This window comes from Cervus elaphus, chromosome 26, assembly GCF_910594005.1.
Source record: "Cervus elaphus chromosome 26, mCerEla1.1, whole genome shotgun sequence".
Taxonomy (NCBI): domain Eukaryota; kingdom Metazoa; phylum Chordata; class Mammalia; order Artiodactyla; family Cervidae; genus Cervus; species Cervus elaphus.
The window spans coordinates 33940579-33958518 of record NC_057840.1 but is presented as its reverse complement, the minus strand read 5'-3'; the positions used below and the strand labels follow the sequence as shown (position 1 = coordinate 33958518).

At 49.0% G+C, this 17940-nt stretch overlaps 1 protein-coding gene across 3 annotated transcripts in view; it reads left to right on the top strand.

The window, feature by feature from the left end:
- Positions 1-1142: 1142 nt before the first annotated feature.
- The window catches only part of LOC122684460 (UL16-binding protein 1-like), a 260152-nt gene continuing 243354 nt past the window's right edge, over positions 1143-17940 (top strand). The window contains exons 1-5 of one of the 3 annotated variants that reach the window (XM_043888574.1): positions 1143-1220; positions 8070-8333; positions 8569-8844; positions 9498-9633; positions 10798-11300. In XM_043888574.1, coding sequence (XP_043744509.1) covers positions 1148-1220; positions 8070-8333; positions 8569-8844; positions 9498-9633; positions 10798-10942 — 894 coding nt within the window. In that variant the 5' untranslated portion in view covers positions 1143-1147 and the 3' untranslated portion in view covers positions 10943-11300. Of the gene's footprint in view, positions 1221-8069; positions 8334-8568; positions 8845-9497; positions 9634-10797; positions 11301-17940 lie in introns of those variants that run through there. The other 2 variants (XM_043888575.1, XM_043888576.1) reach the window with 2 other exon arrangements.

Below are 17940 nucleotides of genomic sequence, written 5' to 3'. Positions count from 1 at the left end.
TATTTAGCAAAGATCCTTTTGAGTTTACAAATTACACCCAAAGCAAAATTACTATTTTTATGAGTCCTTGTATGTTAGTTCCCAGTTTTGTTTTGTTTTTCTTCACTTGTACGGCTCAGGTAATATTATTGCTTAGTACATTTAGTTGTTATCTCCTAGGTGACAATCTATATCTCTTAAAATACTGGGTAGAAGAACTATTCTCCAGTGAAACATGTCTATCCCATAGTATAATTAAACAAGAGATTTAACCATTTTCCATAAACCATTTAAATATACCAATTTTATCTAAATTCCATTAACTTTTATACCTTTTAACTTTAGTTTCTATCGTTATTGTTCAGTAGCTCAGTCGTGCCCGACTCTTTGTGACCCCATGGACTGCAGCCCACCAAGCTCCTCTGTCCATGAGATTTTCCAGGCAAGGATACTGGAGTGGGTTGCCATTTCCTTCTCCAGGGGATCTTCCCAACCCAGGGATCGAACCCGGGTCTCCTGCACTGCAGGCAGATTCTCTACCAACTGAGCTACAAGGGGAGCCCCCTGGGTATCTCCCATATATACATGAGGTGCACATGTTAATAAACTTAGCCACCTGATACAAGGAACTGACTCACTGGAAAAGACCCTGATGCTGAGAAAGAATGAAGGCGGGAGGAGAAGGGAACGAGAGAGGATGAGACGGTTGGATGGCATCACCAACTCTGTGGACAAGAGTTTGAGTAACCTCCAGGAGTTGGTGATGGATAGGGAGGCCTGGCATGCTGCAGTCCATGGGGTCGCAAAGAGTCGGACACGACTGAGCCAATGAACTGAAATGAATTGAAGGAACAGGAGCGTTGCAGTCTCCTGTAACCGGTGCCTTGGGCGCCCAGTGTAAACAGTTGGGTCGGCTGGTTTACATGAAAGCGGGCGCGTGAATGAGGGCCCCCGGTGTGACCGCAAGGCCCCTCCCCGACCCCGGCGCGAAGCCTGTGGTTACTTCTAGGAAATCCGGGGCGGACCCTGTCGGCGGAGCGGCTGCCCAGGCAGTCAGCGCCGAGGCGGAGGTCCAGACGCAGCTGCGGGCTAGCGGGAGAGGATCGCCGGTTTTGACTTGGCAGCTTCGCACTCCTGCAAAATTGGAATCCAGGTGACAAAGGGAGAGATGGGTGGCTCCAAGACCAGTCTTGGCTTCCTCCTTTTGCTTCTGATTGGCGTGTTGAGCGGGACGTCCAGCGGTGAGTTCGGGGATGAAGCTGCGTGGGGGGTGGCGGGGGAACGCGAGGAGGTTCGATGGGTTATGACCCGGAAAGGGGATGCGGGTGATGTACGCCGGGGTTCGCGAAACTTCTTGCAGGGTGTCGCCGCCGCCGCCCCCTCCTCTTTCCCTTCCCTGGACCCCTTTGCTCCTCGGAGGCTCCTCCCGGCTTCTTGCCGGCTCTCCGGGCCAGAACAGGGGTCCCTTGGGTGAAGTAGTAATGCCGGGAGTTTGGGAGGTGACGCTGGGAGAAGAGGGGTCCAGGACGCGGCAGAAAATGCGGTTGAACCCCCCCCCCACCACCACCAAGGATACAGACCGCCCCTGGGAAGTGGGAGCCCTGCAGCCGGGCGGGTTGGGACCAGTCGGCCTTCCCGCGGAGAAGGGACCCAGACCCGCCCAGAAAAGCACACCCTCCCGCCCCGAGCTGTGCAACAGAGACTCTTCTGGTCCCTACTTCTGCCCGGCCTTGAAAGACCAGCGCTCTTTTACGGCCACGTTAAGTTACAAACGCAGACCGGACCCGGGTGCCCAGGAGGCATCGGCGGCGCGCTCCGGGCCGAAACGTGCTTGATTGCTCTTGTCTGAGCCGCAGCTGCTGTCTCCGTCCCCAGCCCCCAGGCCCCGAGGCGGGGCTCCTCCCAGATCCCGGGGATTCGCGGCGCGGCTTCATCCGCGATCGCCTAGGCTCCTTCAACGGCTACACTCCTGATCCCCGTGCTCCGCGGCTCGGTTCCTTCCCGATTCTGGGACTCCGCTGCGCGGCTCCACCCGGGGCCCCGGGGCGGGTGCGAGCCTCTTCCTGAGCTGGGACAAGGTGCCCCGGCTCATTGGTCTAGATGCAGAACTTCTTTTATTAGAGAAGTGACCTTGTTGGGCACTACGTCTATACTTTCACCTGTTAGTACCCAGCGAGACAGCTGTCCTGCCTTGCACTTGGTCTGCAGAGTCCAAGCTGAATAGAAGCAGGTTTCCAAGTAGACAGTTTCGTGGACCTGCCCCAGGTCAGCATTTCTGCTTGGTGGGGGTGGGGGTGCGAGGGGCACGGGGTGGGGGGGTTTCCACGCACTCTATCAGTGATTCGGAAAGTAGATAGTGAGGTTATGATACTAAATGCAGCTCAACTTGACAGTAAATTCTTCAAAACCCGTCTTCAAAAATTTGAAAGGAAGGAAAATGTGCTAACAAAATCTTGAAGTTAAAACTTCGTCTTGGACGAAACCAGTAGCAGAACTATCTGTGATCCTGTTCATGCAGCTCGGCTACTTCTACCCACGTGTTTTATATCAGCGCAGGGGTTTGCCCTGCAGTTATATTTCTTTAGTGATAATATTAGCAGTTTTGCACCTTCATAGTGTGACAAGAATTGAACTGGAAGACAGCATCAGTGCACATTCCCAAGCATTGTCTCACCCCGTCCCAGATGACTGAGGATCTGAGAGGCCACACACCCAACAGTGGTACTTCCGGCCGTTATCCTGCCTTGTGGGTGGGTGGAGGAGTGTCTTGAGAAGTGCCACTCCTTTGGAGGCCAGCGCTAAGGTGAAGGATATCGAAATATCCGAGGAGAGGATAACTATCCACGGAGAGGATGTACCCCAAAAAGGTAGTTTTGGGCATATTTTCCATGGGATTTATGTAGATGAAAAAGATCCAAATAAAGAACAGCAATCATTTGTGAAAACAGAGATTAAGCTTCTGAAATTCAGGTGACAGTGATACTCACTGAATGTTGTAAGCTATGAGATCTTCATCACAGAAATCTTCCTCCTATTTCAAACCTTGTGTGTACAGAAGAAAGAGAAAACCCCTCATGATATTGCCTTACATGAATTGGGAGAATCCTAAATAGTTTTCACAGCATTGCAAATTGTGTGTCTGTGTGTGTGTTAGTCAGTCAGTCACGTCCGACTCTTACCACCCCTTGCACTGTAGCCCGCCAAGCTCTTCTGTCCGAGGAATTCTCCAGGCAAGAATACTGGAGTGGGTGGCCATTCCCTTCTCCAGGGATCTTTCCGACCCAGGGAACAAACTCGGGTCTCCTGAACTGCAGGCAGATTCTTCACTGTCTGAGCCACCAGGGGAGCCTGCAGCACCAGTTAATAGAGGCCAATAATCCACAGGCGATTTCTCAACAGGACCTGGTCCACAAGGTCAGATTGCCTGTGGAATGAGTTACCTGGTCAGAAGAGAGTCCTCCACAAAGACCTGGCTGCTAGGAGCTCTGCCGCTGATGACAGCCTCACGTTAAGAGTGCAGATAGCCCCTCTCCAGAGTCTTGTTCCCCATGGACTCTCACTGTCAGGGGACAATGAAAGCATGGGATCGATGGATGGCTCATGAAAGTCTGGTTAAGAATGAGTTCTCCAGATTTCCCTGATGATCCAGTCACTAATGAAGGGACTCCCAATGAAGGGACCTGGTTCGATCCTTGGTCGGGGTACTGGATCCCACATGCCACAACTAAGAAGTTAGCATGTTGCAACCAAGAGTCTTCATGCTGCAAAAAGATCCCAAGTGCCACAACTAAGACCCAATACAGCAAAAAAAAAAAAAAAAGAAAAAAATATTAAAAAAATAATATTTTTTAGTTCTCCAGTGCTAGTGATGTGTGGGCCTTCAGAGTAATAGTGTAGGAACTCATGTCTCTGGTCAAACACCCTCCACAGATGTCAACTCTTTAGAAATATGAAAGAAGGTTATCAAATACCCCAGGCTATCAACTGTCCTGATGAACCATTTGCTGTGATGGCTTGTTGTGGGCCTGAGATTTGGAGGAGAAGCCCAGTTCCAGCAGCTGGCCCGGTGTCTCACAGAGGTCCATGAAGCCCTGGGGGCCTGTGTCTGACTCTCCTCTCTCAGTCCAGCATCAGGAGGACGGTGCCTGCTGAGGCCCACTTGGAGCCAGCCGGTCACATACATCACCCAGCACCGCAGAAGCACACTGTCTTCCAGAACACCGCCTTAGGAATGTCATAGCATCTCAACTCTCTAAGACAGACTTATTGATGTGGAATATTTTCTAGATATCACTTTCATTAGGTTGAACTAAAAATGTTTGTATAAATTTTTTGACCAAGAAAATTTTAAGCAATGTTATAAAATAAATAGTTTTTAAAGATTTTTAGACACAAATAGGTGGACTAGCTTAGTGCCACGAGCTTTGTAGTTTCACTTCCTCAAAGTAATGTAGCTGATTCACCCTAGAATGTGCTCTGCTTAGTTGCTCAGTCGTGTCTGACTCTTTGCAGCACCATGGACTATAGAGTCCATAGAATTCTCCAGGGTTGAATCCTGGAGTGGGTAGCCTCTCCCTTTTCCAGGGGATCTTTCTGACCCAGGGATTGAACTGGGGTCTCCTGCATTGCAGGTAGAGTCATTACCTGCTGAGCCACCAGGGAAACCCTTAAGTTTCTTTCCTTCTTTTTAAAATATTTATCACTAGTCTTGGGAATTATTTGTCTACAAGATGAAATATTTTGTCTTAGAAATAGAAAAAATGCTGTTGCCTTGTACAGGGAAAGGCAGTGTTGGAGAAAGAAAACTTAAAAGCTAGAAGAAAAAAAGAGAAAAATACAATATAATAATAAAAAATACAATAGAAACAGAAACTGCTCTTTCATGGAAAATTGCCTTTTTAAATTTTTTTTTTTAATAAAGAGGAGTTCTGCCTTCTTACTTTGGGGAAAGTAGGAGTGGGATCCACTGAAACATCTTTAATTTGGCAGATCCTACTATTTCTGAGAGCCAGAAGTGGGTTGGGGGCAGGTCAGTAGTAAACAGTGGTGATTTTATTTGTTTTTACTTTCTGGAAAAGGAGACAACACAATTCCAGAAGGTGCAATCATGTTTTTAAGGTTAAGAATCCCTTTTACTGCACCTAGAATAGTGCTATGCACAGAATGGGCGCCTGAGTTGTGTTGCATTTAAAAAAAAAGTAAACAGATTTTGTGCTTATCTTCAAGGCTGGCTTAAGTATAAAATGGATTTTTAAAAACACTTGAAAAAATTAAAGGATTCAAATAATTTTTTAAAAAAATTCCATATGCCTCCCCAGGAAGGCGCTCAATGCCTAGCCACTGATCAGCCCCTCCCTGGAGTCAAAGCTCCTCCCAGACAGCTCATGCTGTTGCTAATTGAAGCTGGTTATGACCCAGATACTGCCACTGATGAAGTTAACAAGCGGTGGAAAAGGAAAAGTTGGTTTGTTCAGGAGCCCTGGGAAAATAGTGACCTAACGTCCTCAGACCGTCTCCAAGCTTCCCGGTTAGAGAAGGGGGCGGAGGGGCTGCTGCGGGCGCGTCAGCGTCCTGTGCAGTCAGGTTGTTGGCACAAGGCGGACGTCTGAGCCTCACCAGGCTTATGGTTTCAGCCGGTCTGGGGGTCTGTGTGCTTGCAGCCAGCAGTTTTTATGTGCTGGGGGTCTGCTTCCTGTAGAAACAACTTGAGACTTGTGTCAGATCTTTGTTATCTTTCAGGGAACTGGAAATTTCATGACACTGCTACCTGTCTGGTCACAGTCTAAATTGTTACCAGTTTCCCAGCCTAAGGGGTATTCCTTTCTCCATCTTCACATGTCCTAATCCTTAACTCTTAAACCACTGTTTTGAGACTCACAGGAGGCCTGGCTGACTAAAACTTTTCTACAAACAAGAGGCAGACAGAGGCCATGGGGGGATGGGTCTTTCCCTAGACCCATCACTAAGGCCCCCTATAGCCCTTTCAGTTACAAGACCATTTATTACCCATTTTTCCATGATCCCAAGAAGCCCAGGGCCTCCAGCAGCTTCCTATATATTGAAGAGAATCTAAACATGGCCTCTCTCAACTGGCATCTTATCCCTTTGTCTGATAACTCACCCAGCAAACCCCCGACCTGGCCCCCAGGACCTAACGTAGGAGGGACGGGAACAGGGTTTCCCAGAGTGTGACACAGGGCTCGAGGGTGAGGCTGGGCATCCCCACTTCTACCCTTTGGTCCCACACTCATATTGTCTAGGAATTGGGACAGTGGCAGCCTATAATGGTTATTGATTAAGACAGGAGTTGATAGATTTTTTCTATACAAGAAAGTAAATCTGGTTGTCTCTTTGGGCCATTTGGTATCTGTCTCTGGGTACAAAAGGAGCTTCCACATTTGTGGAGCACCAGCAGCCAAATATAATGTGTAAATCAACTGAGAACCAGACTTGTCCACTGTCCTGGTTTCTGACCCCATAATGAGTGACCCATCCTCTAGAGAATCATCCAAGAGCTGCCTCAGTTGTCTGTTTAAGAACCAGAAATTTACCCTGTCCTGCCTTGTAGCTTCTGGTGGTGGGAATGTGATAGGAGGTGGGTCTGGCTGTTGTGAGCTAATGCGACCCCTCTGCTGTAGACTGGCTTCCTTGGTTCCAGGAGCGGTAGGGGACACTGCATGAAGCCACAGGTGTGAGCAGGGGATAGTGGCCCTGTATCAACTCTGGTGTCAGGCCTAGGTCACCTGCTGGTACATCTATGTGTTCCCTGTGGCCCTGCTTATGGCAAGCCACATAATCACATCTATCTTATGATGGCTCGTCTATCTGAACTAATGGTTAGGGGTTGATGAACCCAGATCATGATGGGCAACTCTGACATTCTATGACCAGAGGCCTCATCTCTGCCAGGCCCCAGGACAATACCAGGAGCCAGTTGGTAAAGAATCCGCCTGCAATGCAGGAGACCCCAGTTCAATCCCTGGGTCGGGAAGATGCTCTGGAGAAGGGAATACCCACTCCAGTATTCTTGGGCTTCCCTTGTGGCTCAGCTGGTAAAGAATCCGCCTGCAATGCGGGAGACCTAGGGTCGATCTCTGGGTTGGGAAGATTCCCTGGAGAAGGGAAAGGCTACCCATTCCAGTATTCTGGCCTGGAGAATTCCATGGACTGTATAGTCCATGGGGTCACAAGAGTTAGACACGACTGAGTGACTTTCACTAATCGCTTTGACCATTGTACCAACTTTGCTCCTGACTTAAAACACTCCACCTGGAATCTGATCTTCCCCCATTTTCCATCCCTGTTCCTGACGGAAGCCCACAGGAACACCACTTCTACAACCATCCCTGATCTTCCACAAAAGTCAACCTTGAACTGTTGGAGATGCTTCTCATCCATGCTTTCCTCTCGGGCTCCATAGAGTCCATCAGGCTTTCCCATGGTGCCTGGTGGCCTGGACACTTTCCTGCCCTTTCATACAGTGTCCGCCCTGGCAGATTCACTTCTCTGAGCCCTGGATCCCCTCCTCTACCACCTGCCTCGGAAGTTCTGGACTTTCTCTCTCATGCCATGTGGGCCAAGCCTTTTTCCAGGCTTCCAAGACCCATCCTAGTGGGAGATCACTAGTGTCTCCCCAGCCTTGAAAATCCTGTGACCCCTAATTATAAATTCTTCCTTCTCCAGCTTTGGGTTCTGTGCTCACCTGCCACCTCCTTGCCCCTCTCCCTGTGATCCTGCTTCCTCAGGAGCATCCCCACAGGCCCCCCATCTCTCACAGGACACGGGGTTAGATTCTGACAGTCCTCTGTCATCTAGACTTTTCCTGCATAGCAGCCTGGCCCATCTCTGCAAAGGTTATGATGCTGGGAACTGACCTGGTGGACACGGGGACACACCAAGATGAGTGACCTTTTCCAGGCGGGGGCCTCCTCCTTCTCCACGAGGAGGGGGCACTGATGTGTGGTGTTTGTGCGGGGGGGATCATTGCTCTGTCAGCCCAGCCCTGCTCTGTACTCTGCTCTCAAACTGGGGGAAGGGCCTGCGGGTCTTTTTTTCCCCAACCTCACCTTCACTGTGTTTTGCCTTCACAGACGCTCATTCTCTTTCCTATAATTTCACCGTTGATCCTCGGCCCAGAGATGGTCAGCCATGGTGTGCGGTTCAAGGCGAAGTGGATCAAAAGGTCTTTCTCTCCTATGACTGTGATAGAGCTGAGATCAAGTACATGAGTCCATTGGGAGAGGAAGTGAAAAGTATGAACGTCTGGGAAACACAGACAGACACACTCAGAGACACTGGAGACTTGCTCAAGGAGCAAATGCCTGATGTTATCCCGGAGAAAGACACAGACAAGGGTGAGTGAGAAAGTCCAAATGCAGGAGGAGCAAACTGGGGGCTCAGCTGCATCCACTGTTTTCGAGTAGAAGGAAAAAGTTGGATATTGTCCTTCGCTAGTAGTCCAGTGGAAAGAGCAGCTGTTGCAGGAGAGATCAGGGCCAGATTAGCTGGGCCCAGGGGAGGTGGACCCAGGTGGGCAAAGAATCTGTCAAGCCCAGAGGCTGAGCTCTTTCTTTTCTTTGATGGGGTCAGACGTTCTGACCCTGCAGGCCAGGATGATGTGCTGGAGTGAAGACAATGGACACACCAGTGCATCCTGGCAGTTTGGCTTCAATGGAAAACTGTGTCTCCTCTTTGATTCGGAGAATGGACATTGGACAGTGGTTCATTCTAAAGGGAGGCGGATGAAAGAGAAGTGGGAGAAGGACAGAGCTGTGACTGACTTCTTCAAGAAGGTCTCCATGGGAGACTGTCGGCACTGGTATCAGAATTTCCTGCTGCACTGGGAGAAAATATTGAAAACCACGGGTAAGTGAGAAGGGAGGAGAAAGTGACAGTCCCCTCGTGGTGACATGGACCTTGTGTGTGTGTGTGTGTGTGTGTGTGTTTGAGAAACTGATCCATCAGAAGTGAGTTGTCCTGGGAGACCAATGACCCGGGGATGCTCTGTCATCCTCCTTCCTTTTCCCCCTCCTGACGTCTCTCTTCACAGCACAGGCCTTTCTGCGACTGAACATGGATTTTTGCTGATCCCAAACCTGGAGACATCTTTTTGATTTCTGGGATTTATTTCCCACTGTACCCTCTTTCCAGAGTCTTCTTTTCAATCTCACCAAAAATAAATAAATAAACCAATAAATATCACCAATCCTCCTCCTGGAAATCTGTCAACACCACCTCTGCTGTCAGCTCCTGAGGACTCCATCCTCACGTCACCGTCTCTGATGTCACAGCAGGACTGAGTGGCTGTGTTGGAAACCTTGCTCCCCCATTAGCTGTCAGAGCCCCTGAGGACTGGGCTCCTCCCTTCCCCCATCTCTCCTGAGGACCTGTCACTGGGGCCTCCATGTGATGGGTGTAAACTGTCTGCACAGTACGGGTACCTGAATCGGGGTGGGGGTGAGGAGGCATCTGCCGAGTTCGGGGTCTGGACAAGGGCGTCACTCTTGCTCTCCTTGCAGCATCACCGACCACGGGCCCCCCTGCAGTCCAGCCCACGGCCACAGCCATCAGTCACACCGCCTGGATTGCTCCTGTGGCTCTCACCAGTTTCGTCATAATGGGCATCATAATAGCCTGTATCCTTTACAAGAAGAGGTACTGAGGGCAGAAGTCAGAGGGAAGGCAGGGGCACAGGGCCTGGTGTGAGGACAGGGAAGGTAAATCCCAGCCAACCCCTGCCCCTCACTGAACCTCCTCATCCTGAAAATGAGCCGGTGAATAAGACCCCATACCACCTGAGAGAAAGAACTCAGACAAGCTCAGGCCTCAGTTCTGATAGCACCTCAGTGTGAGACGACACTGGGACGTGGGGGGTGACTGGGGGCCTGTTGAGGTTAAAGGGTTTAGCCACGTCCCCTGACTGAGCACAGACCGCTGGCTGGCAGGGCCCAGGGTGGGTGGTGTGAGAACAGCAGGCGCTCAGGGCGAGGGCAGGACTCCCGGGGCTGAGAGCAGCATGGGGGCTCCTCATGACGTGTCAGCGGGGAGGGGACACACCCAGGGGCCGAGATGACAGGGGCCGGGCTCTCAGCCCAGGAGAAAGGGCAAGAAGGCCTTTGCAGACTCAACTCCAAAGGCCTGTTCTCACTGGAAGTGGCTTGGGCCAAGCAGGCAAGGCAGGAGCCCCACAGGAGAGACTGTGGGAAGGGGCGAGGCCAGGCCTGTGCTCCTGGGGCAGCAGCAGTTCTGACTCAGCCTGTGGCCTGCCCGTCACTAGCCTCCTGGGACCCAGAGCCTCCATCACTGAGCGGCCCTGCCTTGAGCAGAGGTCCTGGGGATGGTGGGCCTGAGCTGGGGTGGAGGCGCCCAGCTGGGCGGGACCAGGAAGAGATGGGGGCAGGGACCTTGGTCCTGAGAGCTGTGTGTGCTGCTGGCTCAGAGGCTGGAGGGGAGCGAAGGGAGGAGGTTTGCCTGCAGCCCCCCAGGGCTGTCAGGAGGCAAGGCCCCTCCTCCAGGGACCTGCTCCCTGGTCCTTTAGGCCCCCTTCGGGGAGGATCCAGACCTGAGTAAAGGGAGCAGGTTGATTCCTCACTGGCTCCAGTCCTGAGCCTGAGCAGGGGGTGTCAGGGCCTGGGGTGACTCTGTGATGCAGGAAGGGAGGAGGAGGGGACAAGAGGCTGCTGGGCCTGGGGTGGGGGTGGGGGACATAGGAGCCCCTCAGTGAGGGCGGGGCTGGGGGGGGGGCTGGGGAGGGGCAGCCCCGGGAAAGTGACAGGAGTTCCTCAGACTCCTGGACCACCACCTCTTTCTTTTCTGCAGGAAATGCTGCTCCCAGGAAGCCCCTGACAGGTGGGCTGTTGGCCTCAGGACTCAGTCTTTGCTTGGCCGCCTTTGTTCTCCTGCTGTTCACTTTAGAACCAAGAAGTCAGACCTTCAGAATCCCAAATCTGTTTACCAGTTATGATGACACAGTGGCTGCACCATCTCGTGTCTCTTGTCGCATCTGATGAACATCCTCCTCAACCTCTTCATTTTTTTTATATCTCCTTTCCCACTTTCTGTTGGTGTTGAGTGATGCAGTCTCTGCACTGATGCTTTCAACTACTTGAACAAGAGATAACCACAAACATAGCACTTTCAATCTTCTAGTTTTTGGAAAATTAGACATTTCCCTGCATCATGACCTTATTCTTAAAAATGATGATATTGCTGGAAAAATACATCTGCTATTACAGGACTCAGGGACTTTTTTTCTATATCCAGAGAAACAACTTTGTTATATTTTCAAAGGAATAAAATTTTACATTGACTTGTTCCCTTCATAATTTATTACTCTCTTGGTGCTGAGTTGTGTTTGACTCTTTGCGACCCCAAGGACTCTAGGCCACCAGGCTCCTCTGTCCATGGGATTTCCCAAGCAAAAATACTGGAGTGGGTTGCTATTGCCTTATCCAGGAGATCTTCCTGATCCAGGGATTGAACTCATGTCTCCTGTGTCTCCTGTACCTCATTCGTTGGCAGGCTGATTCTTTACCACAAGCACCACCGGGGAAGCCTTTATACTGATTCTTAAGTCAACATCTCTATATTGCAGAAATGTAAGTACTTCATGCCTGTTTTCTAATCCAGGATAAAAGTCATGGTATTTCACCTTTCCTCCACATTATGAGATTAAATAAAACCAATGATAATGCTTTATTTCTTGTGGAAACAGAGAATTTAAGGATCACTCCTAAAGTAACATGCAGTCCAGCTGTGAAGTGATCCTTATATTCTCTGGATTTTTAAATGCATATTTCACCATATCCCAACAGTACGATTCATTAGGGAAAAACAATTTTGGCCCAGAACCCACCCGTCTTACCTCTGTTTATATGCCATTGGCCGGAGCTGAGTTGCATGACCACCCCTAGCTGAAGGGAAGTCAGGAATTCGGTGACCAGATTGTCCTGACTGTCTTAGCCTTATGCCACACTTGATTCATCACCTGGGAGGGCAGCCTCACACAGAAGCAGGACTGGGTTAGTAAAGACGTAACAGTTAAAGTTAACAGTGTGTTCAAATAACCTAATCTTCATCACAAGGCTATGGGGTCAGTTCGACTGTTATACCCATTTTACAGGTGAGACAGTTAAGGCCCAGAGTAGTTAAGTAAACTGTGCAAAGTCACACAGCAGAGCCAGGATTCAGACCCATACAGTCTGACCCTGAAGCCCACACGATAACTGGTGAACTTCTGCTCCAAGGCTGTCTGGATGAAATCCAGTTACAGCTGCCCCTTGCCATAACTGGACATACAGAGAGGCATTTTCCTCAATCTGTATATATCCAAACAAGTTGGCCAGCAGGATTTCTGAGTAAGGGGCTGTAAGCAAGGGACGTGTAGGTATGTAGCCTCCTCCTCTGGAGAAGGCAATGGCACCCCACTCCAGTACTCTTGCCTGGAAAATCCCATGAACGGAGGAGCCTGGTAGGCTGCAGTCCATGGGGTTGCTACAAGTCGGACATGACTGAGTGACTTCACTTTCACTTTTCACTTTCACACATTGGAGAAGGAAATGGCAACCCACTCCAGTGTTCTTGCCTGGAGAATCCCAGAGACGGGAGCCTGGTGGGCTGCTGTCTATGTGGTCGCACAGGGTCGGACACGACTGAAGTGACTTAGCAGCAGCAGCAGCAACAGTAGGTCACCCTAGTACGCAGCCATCCGAGTGTTAATTCCAGGCTGGAAAACATAGACCAAAAGCCATGTAGATAGAGGCCAACCTCAGAGATATTGTGGGCTGGGTTCCAGACCAGGGCAATAAAGTGAATTTCACAATAAAGAGAATCACACAAATTTTTTCATTTCCACTGCACGTAATATTATGTTGACATGGAAGTCTGTTAAGTGTGCAATACCTTTATGTCTAAATAAACGATGTACAGACTTTAATACACAACACTGTTTGTAAAATAAAATATGTTGGGCATCATCTGAGCCTCCAGGGAGTCACCATCTTTTTGCTGGTGGAGGGTCCTGACTCAGTGTCTGTGGCTGCTGACTGATCAGGGCGGTGGTGGCTGAGGGTTGCGGTGGGTAGCGCAATTTCTGAAAAATAAGACAACAATGAAATTTGCCACATCATTTGACTCTTCCTTTCACAGAAGAATTCTCTTAGCATGCAATGCTCTTTGACAGCGTTTTACACATAGTAGAACTTCTATCAAAATTGGAGTCAATGCTCTCAAATCCTCCTGCCTTTTCAACTAAATTTATTCTAAACTTAGAATATTCTAAGTCCTTTGTTGTCATTTCAACAATCTACACAGAATCTTCACCAGGAGTAGATTTTATATCAAGAAACCACTTTGTTTGCTCATCCATTAGAGTCAACTCTCATTTATTCCAATTGTGTCATTAGATTTCAACAATCAGTCCCATGTTTACATCAGGCTCCACTTCTAATTCTAGCTCTCTTGCTATTTCCGCCACATCTGTAGTTACTTCTTCCAGTGAACTCTTGAACCCCTCAAAGTCATCTGAGAAGGTTAAAATCAACTCCTTCTAGATTTCTATGAATGTTGAAATGTCACCCTCTTTTCATGAATAACGAATGTTTTGGGTGGAACTTATAATCGTGAATTCGCTTTAGGAAGTTTTCAATTGACTTTGCCCAGATCCATCAGAGGAATCACTATTTGTGGCAGCTATAGCCTTGCAGAAACTCTTTCCTAAATACCACGACTTGAACATCATGACTACTCTTTGATCCGTGGGCTACAGAATGGATGCTGTGTTAGCAGGTGTGAAAACAACATGAATATCATTGTACTTTTCCATCAGGGCCCTTGGGTGCTTTCTCAATGAGCAGTGATATTTTGAAAGGAATCTTTTTTTAGTGAGCAGTAGGTCTCAACAGTGGATTTAATATTTTTGGTATTAGTGTTGTAAACATATGTCATCTCGACTTTATTCTTCCATTGGCAGAGCACAGGCAGAGTAGATTTAGCATAATTCTGAAAGCCCCTAGGATTTTCAGAAGGAAAGTGAGGCTTGGCTTCAACTTCAAGTCACCAGCTGCATTAGCCCCTAACAAGAGAGTCAACCTATACTTTGAATCTTTGAAGCCAGGCACTGACTTCTCTTTGCTAGCCATGCAAGTCCTCGGGGGCATCTTCTTCCAATAGAACACTCTTCTCTACACTGGAAAGCTCTCATTTAGTATAGCCGTCTTCAGAGATGATTTTATTAGATCTTCTGGATGACTTGCTGCAGCTTCTGCATCAACCCTCAATGTTTGACTCTGCGCTCTATGTTAGGAAGATGGCTTCTTTCCTTAAACCTCATGAACCAACCTCTACTGGCTTTCAACTTTTTTTTCTGCAGCTTCCTCACCTCTTTCAGCCTTCATAGAATTGAAGAGAGCTAGGGCCTTGCTCTGGATTGGACTTTGGCCTAAGGCAGTGTTGTGATCTTTCGTCCAGTCCACTGAAAGATTCTCCATATCAGCAGTAAGGCTGTTTTGCTAGCTTCTCATTTGTGTGTTCACTGGAGGAGCACTTTTGATTTCCTTTAAGAACTTTTCCTTTGTGTTTACAACGTGACTATTTGGGGCAAGAGGCCTAGTTTCTGGCCCATCTTGGCTTTGACATGCCTTCTTCAAAAGCCTAACCGTTTCTACGTTTGGATTTAAAGTGAGAGAGGCGTGATTCTTCCTGTCAATGGGACATGTACAGGTAAGGTTATTAATTGGCCTAATTTTGATATTGTTGTATCTCAGGGACTCAGGAGTCTCAGGAGAGAGACGGATGGGTCAACGGAGCAGTCAGGATACACACACATATCGGATGGCAATGTGCACATGATTCCTGGCACCCCAAAACAATGACAAGTCAAACATGAAAGATCATTGATCACACAAAGGCAAAATCAAGATGGCCAAGTAGGAAGTCCTTAGCTTTGCTCTCCCATGAACACACCAAAACTACAACCACATATAAAACAGCTCTCTTTCCGAGAAAATGACCTGAATCCGGCAGAACATCCCCTCTACAACCAGCATAGAGAAAGAATCGCACTGAGAAGGGCAGGGGCAGAAAAGAAGGGATCTAGTTGGGACACTTTGGCCAGCTACTCTCAAACGGAGGGGTCATCAAAAACTGGAGTGCTGGGGTCCAGCCCCAGCAGGATCCAGGGGAACCCTCAGGATGAACGGCGTCGGCGAGAGAGAGACACGTAGGACCAGCCTTGATAGGGCCAAGTCTGCTAGGGAGAGAGAGAGAGAGAAAGAAAGAAAGAGACCAGACCAGGAAGGTGCGGCAGAGTCTGGCAGTTGCTTTGTTTTTCACCGTAGCCTTTATACCCTAAGTTGGTACATTTCTAAGGGGCAGATAAGCATACAGACTTAGTTTAACATTATATAGGCTTGTCCTTCACGAAACCCGGTGTGCTCTGTATATTTTTTGTTTATGAGCGTCTTTTCCCATAGATTTTTTGTACATTATCTTCTGGCCTTCAGGTTAGCAGAAAACAGAAAATTGGCAGTCTCATGGTACAGCAAGTCGCAATATAATAGAAATACAATCCTGTTAACATAAAGTCAGTCTTTTTGCAGAAATTCTCAGCTAAATTTATCTAAAAAGTTTAACACACAAAGACTCTGTGGCTCTGGTGAGGCAGCCCCTGTTTAGCACTCCTGGTTAAAATTAACAATTATCTTATTGTTATTATACTAGGGCTAAACTCTTATTTTACTATATCTTTAACTATATTAACAATAGTTTCCCCTGCACAACCTCAGCACATTAACATCAATCAAACATTGATCTAATAACAACTTTTAAAACAATATTTTTTGTATTCTCTAATAGGGCTTCCTCACCCCCCAAAGGGCTCTGTGCCTATTAGGGCCTTTTTTATTGTTAATCTCTATGTATAATATTTTTTGGCTTTCAGGCCTGTTAACAATTTATGGCTTGCACCTGGTGCAACTTTAAGCAACTTCAGTAGCCGACCCTGTCTTATTTGTGGTTAATCTATTTTCTTTCTATTAGGTGTCATCTCCAAGGGAACTAGATAGGATTACATTTTTTACAGAACAGAAATGCAAAGGATTTCAAAAACAGCAGATATGGCACAAAACAGGCTCTTAGTCTAAAAGTTAATTACCTGCAAGAAGTCGCCAGCTAATCTCTATCTAAACTATTTTCTATTAGGCACATTTGTGGCTATAATATTTGTGGAGCTTTTCTCACCCTGAGAAGGGGCCTATGCTTAATAGTTTCTTTTGTTAGCGTACTATGTTTAGGATGTTTAGAACAATCAGGAGCATTTTGTGCAATGAGAGCAGACATTTATCAAACAAGCCAGAATGCCAGCTAAAGGGTTTGAACTGAAGCATTTCCTTCATCCCTGGCCCCTTCATAGGGTACCAGTATCCAGGAGATTTATCTATTAGGGTTTTAAGTTGGTTCTCATTCAGTGAAAGAGGAGCAGGAGAGCTCTCGGCAGGCAACACAAGAATCCGCAGCAGGGCAAACAAGAACAAGAGCAGAAAAGGGGGGAGGATATAGGGTAGGGTAGAGGCTGAGGCCAACCTGGAGGGTCCCTTATCCTAGACGGCCTGGCCTGTCAGGTATTTTCCTTGTGACCTCGTCATGGATGGGGTCCCGGACGGCCTTGCTGCCCGGTATTTTCTTCATGACCTTGTCACGGGTGGGACCTCCCATAATGGCTCCCGACACTGGAGCATTCTGCCTAAGGAGCAGGAGGTTTTGGTCCTACATCAGGCACTGCAGCCCTGGTGCAGAGCTCAGAGAAGCAGCCCCATGACCCCACTCCCCGACTCCCATTTTGAAAACCAAGAGGGTTTACGATCTGGAGCACTGGAGGACTGTGGGAAACGGAGACGCCACTCTTAGAGACCATGGGCACAGAATTGCTTGCTCCCTGTCCCAGCACAGAGTCAGCAGATTGCAGAATGTCTGGTGCTCTGGCCAGCATTTGGAGACCATGCCTAGCACTGGCTGGGGCTCACAGCCAACAGGGCTCCAGACAGGAGACTCTCTGCAAACCGCCACCCCCCCCACCAACACACACACACACACACACACACACACACACACACACACACGTGCACACAGGGAGGAGCCGAAGCTTGGCTCTAGCCATCCCTCAGCTCTGCCCCGCCTCCCTGTGACCCCAGCCCAGGCTGAGACAATCGTCGCAGGTCCCCGGGGTCCTGATGAGCCGTGTGACTGCATGGCCACACGCAGGCTTATCTGATAGAAGCCCTGACTCACATCCCACCACCAGGCTCCACCTTGGGGTCACCCAGCTGCCGCCCTCGGAGAGCAGCAAACTCTGTGAGTCAACAGGTGCAAAGGAGGCAGGAAGGTTTTCAACGGACTCACTAGAGTCTCTGTGTGGGACGGACCTGTGCAAGGAGGCTGGTTGGAGGACAAGAGACCCACAGGGGTGGGCAGGACTCAGGGTTGGGTGGGACAAGAGCTTGGTGGGACCAGGCGACCTGTGGGGGAGAAACTCCACTATGAATGGCTGGGGGCGGGAGACTGAGTTGAATCCCCCGGAGGAGGCAACCTGGAAGCCCCTGGTAGACCCAGACCACAGGGAAGAAGGACTGGGAGAACAGGAGGAGGTCAGAAGGCTGCCATCAGAGATGGGTCAGGTCGGCCAGGTGTGAGGAGAGTGGGCCCCAGGGATCTGGGCAACCAGACTCATCTCATGCATGACCCTACCCCCGGCCTCACCCCAGATCCCCAGGCATGAGGTCAGAGGTGGAGGGCTGGGGATGCTGGAATTAGCACCTGAAGCAGTTTCATGGATGTGGACTATAGATACCTCCAGAAACAGGAATCTGGACACAATTCTCACTGTGCTAGTTTCTTCATCTTGCCATGCCTCAATTTACACATTTGTAAATGGGAAACGCTACCTACGGGAATGAATAGAGGCTTAAT